Genomic DNA, 13,498 nt, shown 5'->3' with positions numbered 1-13,498 from the left:
TCCTCTCGTTTGAATCTCCCCTACTCTCAATGCAAACAGCCTATTCACGTCAACTCTATCTATCCCTCTCAACATTTTAAATACCTCGATCAAATCCCCCCTCAACCTTCTACGCTCCAATGAATAGAGACCTAACTTGTCCACAATTGTGGATCAGTTGTGTTGGTAGGCGAATTGTAGGCGGTCCAGTGTGGGTGGTAGCATGCTGCAGATGTAGTCCTTGACCAGCCTCTCAAAGCACTTGATGATTATTATTATTGAGGTGAGTGCGACAGGACACCAGTCGTTCAGACGTGTTACCTTGGTCTTTATAGGTACAGGAACAATGGTGGATGTTTTGAAGCAGGAGGGTACTTTGCACTGGGAGAGGGAGAGATTAAAAATGTCTGTAAACACACCTGTCAGTTGTGCTATGCACATTCTGAGGACCCGGCCTGGGATGGCATCCGGTCCCACAGCCTTGCGACTGTCCACTCGTTGGACTGTCTCAGCCTCAGAGATGGCTATGCTGCAGGTCACTTCAGCAGCTCCCCTCAGGGGCTCAGTGTTGACGACATCAATCCCAGTGAAAAAAAGATTTAACTCATCTGGGAGAGAGGCAGCGATGTTGGCAGCACCACTGCGCTTAGCTTTGAAGTCTGTGATGGTGTGCAGACCTTGTCATAAGCTGTGTGTGTTGTTGGTGGAGTGTTGTGTCTGGACCTTGTCCCTGTATTGTCGTTTTGCTGCCTTGACGACTTTATGTAAATTTGTTTTCCAGCAAGACAGTGACCCCAAGCATACAGCCAAAGCTACACAGGAATGGTTTAAAAACAACAAAGTTAATGTCCTGGAATGGCCAAGTCAGAGTCCAGACCTCAATCTAATTGAGTATTTATGGCTGGACTTGGGAAAAGGCTGATCCCCTTACAATCTGACAGAGCTCGAGCAATTTTGTAAGGAAGAATGGGGAAAATTTGCAGTGTCCAGATGTGCAAAGCTGGTAGAGACCTATCCACACAGACTCAAGGCTGTAATTGATGCTGAAGGTGCATCTGCTAAATACTGAAGGGGATGAGTAATTATGCAATGAATTATTTTGTGTTTAACAATTATTGTAAATTTAAACCAATTTATTGATTTTTTTTCACTTTGACACCAAAGTCTTTTCTGTTGATCAATGTAAAAAAAAAAGCCAAATTAAGTTTCACAGTGGGTTAAATCACTGGGGGGGTGGGCAGCCCACAAGAGCTGCCACACATTCCAGCGTCAATATAGAATGTCCGCCATGCTTGGCAGAACAACAACAAAACAGAATATATCAAGCAACAACAAAACAAGCCGGTCCTCCCTCCGTCCCACCCATCTGTTCCCATACAGTCGTTTAACACGAGGAGCCATCCTTGGCCTCCAGCTGCCAGCGGACTTGTGCCTTTGCAGACGTTTCACCTTTGACCTCCCCAGCATACTTGCAGAGGTTTGCAGACTCAACGTTCCAGCCGTCAGGCCTTGACCTCTGGACTTTGATTCAATTTCATGGTTCACTTGGGACTTCCAGTCGAACTTTGGGCTTCGATCTTCATTATCGACCCAAGACTCACTGATGATGATGAATGAGGACCCAAACTCTCGGCCTTGACACTGGACACTCCAGTGGTGGGACCCAAACACTGGGCCTTGAACACTGGTCCTGCTGAATCATGTATCTTGGGGGCTGGGGCTGGGGGGTCATCATCGCTCGTGCCTGCTGCACGCATATACCAAGATGATGCGATATTGCTTGTTGTGCTGTTTTTCAGATATGATGCCAAGCTGCAATCTGCTTTCTCAGGTGAACATAAGAGATGACACTAGAGTATTTTGTAAACAAAAGGGGATATATTCTCTGTATGTTGACCAATACTTATCCCTTTATTAATATCAGTTGTTTGTGAGAAAAGTTGACCAACAAAGAGAAGTTGTTCACAGCATTTCTTTCATTACAGTAATTGAACTTCTAAAGTAATTGTTGGCTGGAAACATTTTGGAACATCTCAGTTTTTCAAAATAAGCTATATGTAATGCAAGTCTTCCTTTTTTTTCTGTTTAGTAAATAAATGGGGCATTTGCCCTGCATATATCATGGATATATCTGAATGTCTCTGTATCAGTGTAGTAAAATTGTGTTGGAGCAGGGCAGTATAGAAAGCAACTGCCTGAATATTGTGCTTAACTGGTGACACAATTTAATCATTAATACTAACCTCTGATTGAAGAATACATCTCACGATGCTCTGAACACATCGTCAGTGATGTAACCTGTGGTCATTGTGTGATTCCAGTCTTTTAACATCGGACACCCTCACCCAAATGACCCAGGCGTGATAGATCAAGGCACAACTTGTGTTTGGGTAGCTTGTGCTGCAGATCCCCATGGACCTGCTGTCTTCATTCAGAGTCATCTTGAGGCTTTCTCTGCTGCCTCTGTGATGTTTCTGATGGCTCTCTGCCTCCTTGTACCAACGATACCCAGTGCACTGAGGTCTCTGTGAGGAGACTGTCCAGTGAAGCCCTGGCAGTCCACTTCAAGGGGCATGTACTTCGATCCCTGCCTCCGACAGTCACTGACCAGTTCTGCGTACCTGGCAAGCTTCTTCTCATGGGCCTCCTCCAGACACTCCTTCCCAGGCACTGTCAGCTTCAGCAGGATTATACGTTTTGCTGCCTCTGAGACCAGGAGGAGGTCTAGTCTAGTCTCAAGTGGCCTAGATGATATCCCGTGGGAACTTAATTGCTTCTCCAGGTCAGTCAGGAGTTGCCAGTCATGAGCGGGTGCCAGAATCCTTGTGGGTGGCTTTATCCTTGCTCTCCTGCTCTCAGACAGGTGATGGCTCAGTTGCAGAGTTCAGCTCATTTGCTCTTACTGATTCTTAAGAAGATTGCTTATGCGAGGGTCTTCAATATTTGGCCATGTCTCCAGTGAAGAGCTTTCGGGCAGCAGCTCAGAATGTGTTCCAAGATTCCTCCTTTGGAACATAACAGACAGTCTAGGGCATCACCTTTCCCCAGCTATACAGGTTGAATGGACCGGGCAAGATGTCATACACTGCCTAGACTGCTTTGATTCGGTACAGATCTGTTCACCAAAGATCAGACCATGTCACTCTCCTTTCCATGGCTTGCTCCCATCTGGTCCAAGCTCCCTGCTGTTGCATGCCCACTGCATTGGAGGGTCTCTCTTTTGAACAGCTACCCTCACTTTCTCCAGAATGAGCTTGCTCTTCGGCCTCCCCTTAGCCATGTCATACCTGCGAACTGAGAAGCTTCCCAGTCCAGCTCTTCCTTGCATCGCCACTCCCACCGTCGAGATTGCACAGTCAGGATTCAGCCTGCTGCACGGCCTACAACCCGCTACCACCACCACCACCTCCAACCCCACCACTATCTCCACGGCCTACAATACAAATACTTTATTGTCACCAAATAATTGATACTAGAGTGTACAATCATCACAGTGATATTTGTTTCTGCACTTCGCGCTCCCCGAAGTACAAATTGAAGTAAATATAATAAAAATTTAAGTTATAAATCATGATTAGAAAATAGAAAAGGGGAAGTACGGTAGTGCAAGTCAGGTCCAGATAGTTGGAAGGTACGGCCCAGATCCAAGTCGGGATCTGTTCAGTAGTCTTATCACAGTTGGAAAGAAGCTGTTCCCAAATCTGGCCGTACAAATCTTCATGCTCCTGAACCTTCTCTCAGAGGGAAGTGGGACAAAAAGTGTGTTGGCTGGGTGGGTCTTGTCCTTGATTATCCTGGCAGCACTGCTCCAACAGCATGTGGTGTAAAGTGAGTCCAAGGATGGAAGATTGGTTTGTGTGATGTGCTGGGCTAGGTTCACGATCTTCTGCAGCTTCTTTCGGTCTTGGACAGGACAACTTCCATACCAGGTTGTGATGCACCCTAGAAGAATGCTTTCTGTGGTGCACCTATAAAAATTAGTGAGAGTTTTAGGGGATAGGCCAAATTTCTTCAGCTTTCTCAGGAGGTAAAGGTGCTGGTGGGCCTTCTTGGCAGTGGACTCTGCTTGGTTAGACCAAGTCAGGTCATTTGTGATATTCACCCTGAGGAACTTAAAGCTTCTTCTCTTCACTTCCTCCCAGAATTCACAATGACTCCTGTCACAATGACCGCTGGACTCCCTATACTGAATCACCTCTCTAGCTCTTGTCACCTTGACCTCTTCCTAAAAAGATTTCAAGGGCACCTGCAGCTTGGTGTTTTTCTGCAGATGGTAATACTGCTGAGTCCTGGGCAATCCCAGCCACCTTTGGAGAAAGTTGCTGATCTTTCTCTTCTAGGTTCTAGACAGTGAAAGTTGGAATTTTACATACCAGCAATGGCCAAAGAATCCTTGGTAGGATCCCGTGCTGGTATATCCACACCTTGAACTTGACAGGTTGTCTTGACCAGTCAACTACTTTCAACCAGCCCTCCAGTTCATGTCACGTATATTATTTACGAGGTATTCTTCCTGTCTCTCTTCATCTGTGATAAAGCTGGCACAAATGACAAATGTAAAACAATGGTGTCCCGGGATTTCTCAAAGACCTGGACATTCTGTCTTGCATGGTTCTTCTATCACAAATTGCCAGAGAGCCAAAACATATTCTGCTTTGAAATCTTCATGGAGAACAAATGCTCATAGTATTATGGTTGCAATGCTTCTTATTGTTGTGGAAGCCCAACAATGTGATGGAGCCAAAATGCAAAATCTGCTCAGTGGAAAATGTCTGGAAAACTTGGCTGATCACAAATGTACAAACTGTTAATTTTCAATGTTACTCTAAGTGGTGAATTGGTGAAACATTTTCTGTTAGCTGGTCTGAAAGGAGAATAAAAATTTGAAAATAGGAGTAATAATGGCCTGAACAGCCATTGAGTGCACCACCCACAGTGCATGTTGGCTGGAAAAGACAGTTCAGGTACTGCCTCCTAGTTGATCATTAGTTGCCAAACCAGCGTTTATCATATAGCCTAAAAGGATGATAAAACTAAATGATTGCATTGTAGACTCAGATAAAATAAAATTGACAAGGATGCTCAAAATCATGATGTTTTAATTGATTAATTAAAGATAGTAAAAATTCAACAAATATCTTGAATATCACTTTTATTTCATTATTACATTTGCTTAAAATGCTACTGCTGTAAGTTTCTAAGAGGAAAAAATTAAAGTAATACTGATTTGCAAGAGTTGCAGATAAAACTTTTCTACCTTGTTAATCATATCAAATATTTGTCTTCCACTAACACAAAAATATGATACTGGAATAATCCAGAACAGTGCCCTACAGTGCTACCTTCTTTGCAAAAACACATGTTATCCATTAGTTTGTGATAAATGTGGTGATGTTTTAAACTGTGCTAGTAAAGGAAATTTTAATAGCAAGTCTTTCAGCAAGAGCACACTTTTTTTTCAGTCCACTGTTGTGAAGTTGAATCCAATAGTTTTTGTGTTGTCTTTTTATTTGGTTTTTGATGCGGGGGAGATGCATTACATAATGACTGCCACATAGAAAATGATTAGGATTAGGTGATGATATGGATTAGTAATGGGATTAATTTGATATGTACAGTTTTAAAACAGCACAATGATAAATGCTTTTATTGTTTTCTTTCTCCAACAGGGAGGGAAGAGCAGCATTAGTCACCTCATTTTGCATATTTAAGTATATGGCTGTCTACAGCATGATCCAGTATCTTGGGGTTTTGTGTCTGTACTGGGTATGAGTAATTATTTCAAAATTGTTTCTATTGATAAGAAATGAGAAATTTTTCACTATTAATTATACTCAGCCAATTATTCATCTAATTTTGTGAATTCAAAAAGCCTTGGTTAAAATTCATAGTTCCTTTTGAATTGTACATCAGATATATTCAGAATTGAAAGAACTGAATTAAGGAATAACAAATTCCTTATTCTGATAATTAACAAATGAGTTATTATAGCTTTTATTGTGAATGTTTGTAGATAAATAGAAAGATAAATACTTCTCAGTAAATGGAAATGTAAACCAAGAAATCTGACTCCACTTAAAATAATTTCAGTGGCTTTGATTTGTATTCACTTCTGCAGCATATTATTTCTAAGAAAAGTCTTATTTATTAAAATGAATGCATTTCACAAAACAGATTTTACATATTTTCAATTTCAAACAGTTTATTTTGATTTATATTTCCTTTATTTTTCTCTTTATGCCTTTGGGAATGGTGACTCTTACTATGCTGATGGTGTCAGTGTGTTTAATTGGCCCTTTTTCACATGTACCTCCATTGTTTAAATCTTAACAGGTTAGTTAATCAAGGCAAGATCCATTCCTGACTGATCCTGGGAACGATATGTACATCCATATTGAATAATCAGGCTGACTGGGTATTGATTAATGGAACATTGAATGGCTCGGCACTGCACAGGCCCTTTGTTGTGCCAACCTTTTTAACCTACTTCAAGATCAATCCAACACTTCCCTCCCACAACCCCTCCATTTTTTTTCCATCTGTATGCCTACCTAAGAGTCTCTTAAATGTTCCTAATGTATCTGCCACCATCACCACCTTTGGCAGTGCATTCCATGCACCTACCACTCACTGTGTAAAACAAAAAACATACTTTTGACATCTCCCCTATACTTCCCTGCAATCACATTCAACTTGTACCTTCTATTAGCCACTTCTGCCCTCAGATTAAGATGCCAACTATCCACTCTATCAATGTCTCTTATCACCTTGTGCATCTCTCAGCCTCTTATGCTCAAAGAAAGAAGCCCTAGCTCACTCAAACGTTCGTCATAAGACCTGCTCTCTAATCCAGGCAGAATCCTGATAAATCTCCGCTGCAACCTCTGTATAGCTTCTACATCTTTCTTATCAAACAGAACTGAACAAGTATTCCACCCGTGGTCTAATCAGAGTTTTGTAGAGCTGCAACATTACCTCACGGCTCTTGAACTCAATCCCTCGACTAATTAAGGCCAACACGTCATGCGCCTCATAATCACCCCATCAACTTTGAGGGATCTATGGACATGGACTGCAAGATCCCTCTGTTCCTAGAGGCTAAAGGCAAGACTGACTTTTCCTCTTGAAACGAGAATATTGTGATTGGCCAATCAGCTAGAGTTAATTAACTGAGCACATCTCCATATCAAACCACAACTCTTCTGAATCTTCAGAGTTTGTGATCCAGATATATCAGTTAGATCCTCGGTGAGCCTAGATTGATCCTTTGCAATGCCAAAACCCTATCCACCTCATGAAGGCTTCAAGGAAACTGACATATTATTCTCTCAACTAAATGAAGCTACTAACACGCCAGTTTAGTGTAATATAGAAAGTGTAATTTATAATAGCTTTACTACTGTCTTGTCTAGCAATATTCTCCCTAACCCTCAACTGACAACTTTTTCAACTGCATTGTTTGCAGGCTCTAGTCTAGCATTTGCTGACTTTGTAAGTTAATATAAGTGCTGGAAACATGCTGAAACACTAAATTATACTTTTTCTTTCATTTTAGGAAGCAAATACTTTTGGGAACTATCAGTTTCTGTTTGAAGATTTGGGGATTACGACAGTAATCGGTATCACAAGTGGGTACTCTTGCTTCAATCTTACTCAGATTCCTACTTAAATAAATCAGTAGCACCTAGACGATGACAACATTAACAATGGACCTCCTGAAGTCTGCAAGTAAAGTGTGATTTTTTTTTATGGCTGTATGTATATTAATACTTATCATCATGAATAAGAAATGAAAGAAGAAGACTACTTCCACTTCCCTTTTAAGTCCTGATGAAGGGTATCAGACAAACTCATCCACTGTCCATTCCTCTCCTTAGATGCTACCAGACCTGCTGAGATCCTCCAGTATTTTGTGTTGTGCTTGATGAAGACATAAATACACAATATTTGTTAGCAGTACAACTTTTGTTAGGATTCCTGCCAAAAGACCTGAGGAGGTAAAAAGATCTGGCAAATGGAATATAAGTTATGAACATGAAGTTATCCACTTTGGCAATAAAAATGAAAAAGAAGCATTTTATCAGCTCTCTGAGATACAGAGGGGTCTGATTGGTCTGATGCATGATTTGCAGAAGGCTGGTATATAGGTACAGCAAAAAAATTGGGAATATTATGATTTATTGTCAGAGGAATTGTATGCAAAAGTAGAGTGATTATGCTTCAATTAGATTCTTATTCATAATGAATAAGTATTCATTTATATACAGCCATAACATGTCTTACTTCAGACATCAGGAGACGCACCGATTAAAACTTTATTTTGAATGCTGAATGCTTAAGCTTTTAATAAGAGAGCTGGAATAAGTGGGTTGTTTTACAAAGGAAGGATAGGCAGCTAGACTTGGATGAGAAGAGTGAAAATATAACATCCTCAGGGGTCTTAACAGGGTGCAATTGGAGCAGATGTTTCCTTTTATACGAGAATTAGAACTAGGAATCACTGTTCTTGAGATCTTGGAACTTTCATCCTCAAAGAATGGTAGATTCAGAGACTAGATAATTTTAATGAAGAAGTACACAGATTCTTGATAAGCATGGAGGTGAAAGGTCATGCTGGGTAACAAAAACATGGATTTAAGGTTACAAACTGATTGGAGCTGAACCTACTAATAGCAATGCAGGCTTAGGGATCTTCTGCTCTGAATTTGAATGTTTGATGTTCCTATTTTCAATCATAATCCAATTTCTTTGAGACTCATCAGAGAAAGGGCTTGCTCACAAGTAAATGTGCTGCCAAGTGGTACATTAGTTTCACAGCTGCATCTTTCTGGTAGTCTAAAAAAATTGGTTTCAGAATCAAGGAACTATTGCATTTAAGCAGATATCCTTTCTGACACGTTTCATAGAGTATTGCAGACTAATGAGTTAAAGGAGAATCTCACTTTCACTGCATGTGGGTTGGGAAACAGTGACTGAGCAAATAACTTCAAACTTTCAGATATAGAAAAACTGAAGATTGCTATTCAGTTGAATAATGAAACCCCTAAACCCCAACGACCAGAACCTCTGCCCCCAATACTCCCACCACCACCACCTGCAACCCCACCACCGTCTCCACAGCCGCTACCACCACCACCACCTGCAACCCCACCACCATCTCCACACCCGCTACCACCACCACCACCTCCAACCCCACCACCATCTCCACACCCGCTACCACCACCACCACCTCCAACCCCACCACCATCTCCACACCCGCTACCACCACCACCACCTCCAACCCCACCACCATCTCCACACCCGCTACCACCACCACCACCTCCAACCCCACCACCATCTCCACACCCGCTACCAACACCACCTCCAAACCCACCACCATCTCCACACCCGCTACTACCACCACCTCCAACCCCACCACCATCTCCACACCCGCTACCACCACCTCCAACCCCACCACCATCTCCACACCCGCTACCACCACCACCAACCCCACCACCATCTCCACACCCGCTACCACAACCACCACCACCAACCCCACCACCATCTCCACACCCGCTACCACCACCACCACCTCCAACCCCACCACCATCTCCACACCCGCTTCCACCACCACCACCACCAACCCCACCACCATCTCCACACCCGCTACCACCACCACCACCTCCAAACCCACCACCATCTCCACACCCGCTACCACCACCACCACCTCCAACCCCACCACCATCTCCACACCCGCTACCACCACCACCGCCTCCAACCCCACCACCACCTCCAACCCCACCACCATCTCCACACCCGCTACCAACACCACCACCACCAATCCCACCACCATCTCCACACCCGCTACCACCACCACCACCATCTCCACACCCACTACCACCACCACCACCACCTCCAAACCCACCACCATCTCCACACCCGCTACCACCACCACCTCCACCATCTCCACACACGCTACCACCACCACCACCACCATCTCCACACCCGCTACCACCACCACCACCTCCAACCCCACCACCATCTCCACACCCGCTACCACCACCACCTCCTCCAAACCCTCCACCATCTCCACACCCGCTACCACCACCACCTCCTCCAACCCCACCACCATCTCCACACCCGCTACCACCACCACCACCACCTCCAACCCCACCACCATCTCCACACCCGCTACCAACATCACCACCTTCAACCCCACCACCATCTCCACACCCGCTACCACCACCAACTCTACTCCCACCCCTGCCACCGCCACCACCAGTACCATCTGTGCCTGGAACAGCTGCAATTTTTCTGAAGTGATGTATTGGCTGATGAAGTTAGAAATGCATTTTTGATCACTGAAGGAAGTAATTCCAAAGACTATGAATTAAGAAACTAAAGGAGTCCGCAGGCATTTCTTCACTATCAAACGGTATTGATTTCCAGCAAAATACATCACAAACATATATTCAAAAAATAAAAACACAAAAATGCTGGCAGAACTCAGCAGGCCAGACAGCATCTATGGGAGGAGGTAGTGACGACGTTTTGGGTGGAAACCCTTCATCAGGAGTGAAGTAACATGGGATGGTCGAGGTCGGATAAGCAGTGGGGGGAGGGATGAAGTAGAGAGCTGTGAAGTGATAGGCTGGAGGGAAATGGGCTAGGGGGAAGGTGGAGAATTATGGGAAATAAGAGAAAGAAAGGTAGGGCTGGGGGAGATTATAGTGAGGGGGGGAAGAGAGAGAAGGAGAACCAGATGAAAATTATAGATAGGGATGGGGGTAAGGGGGTAAGGGGGGGGGCAGGGGTATCAACGGAGGTCTGTGAGTTGAATGTTCATGCTGGCAGGTAGGAGACTACCTAGGCGGGAGATAAGGTATTGCTCCATCGACCTGCGTGTGGTCTCATCTTGATGGTAGAGGAGGCCATGGACAGACATGTTGGAGTGGGAGTGGTCTGTGGAATTGAAGTGTGTGGCCATAGGGAGATCCTGTCACTGCTGGAGGACTGAGCGCCGGTGTTTGGCGAAATGGTCTCCCAGTCTGCGGCAGGTCTCCCCAATGTATAAATGGCCACATCGGGAGCACCGGATACAGTATATCACCCCAGTTGACTCACAGGTGAAGTGGTGCCTCACCTGAAAGGACTGTCTGGGGCCTGGGATGGTGGTGAGGGAAGAAGTGTGGGGGCAGGTGTAGCACTTCTTCCATTTGCAGGGATAAGTGCCTGGAGGGAGGTCAGTGGGGATGAATGGACAAGGGAGTCACGTAGGGAGTGATCCCTGCGGAAAGCCGAGAGTGGGGGGAAGGGGAAGATGTGTCTGTTGGTGGGATCCCGTAGGAGGTGGCGGAAGTTATGGAGGATTATGCGTTGGATCTGTAGGCTGGTAGGGTGATAGGTGAGGACCAGGGGGACTCTATCCTTGGTGGGCTGGCGGGGGGATGGGGTGAGGGCAGAGGTGTGTGAAATACGGGAGACGCGATGGAGGGCAGAGTTGATAGTGGACGAAGGGAAGCCCCTTTCTTTAAAAAACGAAGACATCTCCTTTGTCCTAGAATGAAAGGCCTCATCCTGAGAGCAGATGCGGCGGAGGCGGAGGAATTGCGAGAAAGGGATAGCATTTTTGCAGGAGACAGGGTGGGAGGAGGAATAGTCTCGGTAGCTGTGGGAGTTAGTAGGTTTGTAGTAGATGTCGGTGGATAGGCTGTCAGAGATAGAAACAGAAAGATCTAGAAAGGGGAGGGAGGTGTTGGAAATAGACCAGGTGAATTTGAGGGCAGGGTGAAAGTTGGAGGCGAAGTTAATGAAGTCGACGAGCTCAGCATGCGTGCAGGAAGCAGCGCCGATGCAGTCGTCGATATAATGCAAGAAAAGAGGAGGACAGATACCGGTGTAGGCTTGGAACATAGATTGCTCCACATGGCCGACAAAAAGGCAGGCGTAGCTAGGACCCATGCGGGTGCCCATAGCTACACTTTAAGTTTGGAAACATATATTCTCTGTGATAAAGTACATCACCTGGGCATCAATTTCTTCTGAAGCTGTGAAGACCACAGCTGTCATGAAATTGACAGTGGAAATAACCATATTTATTAGATATTCTAAACAAATCTTTCCTGAACAATACAACACAGCCTGTTCCACTCAATTACCCAAGGATTGTTTCCTATCTATGGTAATTCCATTGCACGATTATCATTAGCAGTGCATTACATGTTGGAGATCTTGCCAGTATTCTCAGCTGATTCTAGTGCTCCCTTTAACACGCTGGTAACCTGTTCTGATGCTTCCTTTACAATGTTAACCTTTGTTCACATGTTTCCTTGAAACTTACTTTGTTTTGTTTTAAACTGCTGGTCCAGTATCACCTGTGTCTGAGTGAATTAGATAAACAGTGGTTTAAAGGATTTTGCTTCTTACTCTCTGCTAAAAACATCTCTCCTGTGTTCTATTTCTCCTTTCTACAGCATTCCTTTCTTTCTCCTAAAGCTCTGGCACCCCTGACAATCTAAATCCATGCTCTCCTCTACAGTCCAGCTAGAATTTAGTCCCATTCTACATTTATCAAAAGTGACTGATAAAGGATCCAGAATACATTTTACTGAGCTCGCAGTTCCCTCATGACCCCACATCATAAGCTTAAAAGCATGCAGTCATCCAGTGCCAGCTGGTGACAACAGATATTTCCACAAGAATGAGCCAAGGTCCCCTGATGCTCCTCAAAGTGATCAGCCTCAGGCCCTTGTTAAATATCAAAGAAACAACAACAGGTGCTGGCAGAATCTATGAAAGAGAAGTCATCAAGATTTCAGATTCTTATCCCTTTGCCAGAAATCACTTCATTCTAAAAAGACAGCATGGGTTTCAAAACTCAAATTTGAAGTGTCTATTTGGCTGTTTAAAAATACTGAAAAAGGGAGTTCATCTAGTGCTCAAAGTAGCAGGTGCAAAGGGTTAATAGAGAATGAGGAAACACAAAGGAACAGAATTCCGCCTTTGGAGGATTTAGAGATTCCCCATTTCTACTGTGACCGTATACAGTAGCTTTGAGCAACACATGACCCTGTAGGCAGAGCTTTTACTCAGAACTCCAGTGACCCAGATGCAATATACTAACCTCAGGTGCTGTCTGAGTGGCATTTACACATTCTTGCTATAACGGCATAGGATTTCACTTGCTCCTCCAGTTTCAATACACATCCAAGGATGTATTGACTGGTGTGTCTGCTGGAAATGGCCGCACCCCCCCCCCCCCCCATGTAACTGGGTAGCAGAAAAATCAGGGTGAGGAAGAGTATATTACAGGGCATAAATGGACAGTGGGATGGATGGGAATTCTGTAAGACGGCACAGAATCATTCAGCCAAATGGCCTAAGAGAATATGGCAAAGTTGCAAAGCATGGTATACCAACTGTGCAGGACAATTGTGTAGCAAGCCTTATCCTGCTAAATAATTCCTTCACTCAGTTCACTCACACCAACAGTCTTAGCATCTCCACCAACCAGGTAATCAAACATTTCATTCTATTTTAC

At 44.3% G+C, this 13,498-nt stretch overlaps 1 protein-coding gene across 1 annotated transcript in view; it reads left to right on the top strand.

Moving 5' to 3' along the window:
• The window catches only part of atp13a3 (ATPase 13A3), a 105,872-nt gene that overhangs the window by 63,613 nt on the left and 28,761 nt on the right, over nucleotides 1-13,498 (top strand). The window contains exons 24-25 of the mRNA XM_073041161.1: nucleotides 5,649-5,745; nucleotides 7,535-7,607. Of these exons, the coding sequence (XP_072897262.1) occupies nucleotides 5,649-5,745; nucleotides 7,535-7,607 (170 nt within the window). The remainder of the gene's footprint in view (nucleotides 1-5,648; nucleotides 5,746-7,534; nucleotides 7,608-13,498) is intronic.

Source organism: Hemitrygon akajei, chromosome 3, assembly GCF_048418815.1.
Source record: "Hemitrygon akajei chromosome 3, sHemAka1.3, whole genome shotgun sequence".
Lineage (NCBI taxonomy): Eukaryota > Metazoa > Chordata > Chondrichthyes > Myliobatiformes > Dasyatidae > Hemitrygon > Hemitrygon akajei.
The sequence above is the reverse complement of the archived record's forward strand: the minus strand, read 5'-3'. Positions and strand labels throughout refer to the sequence as shown.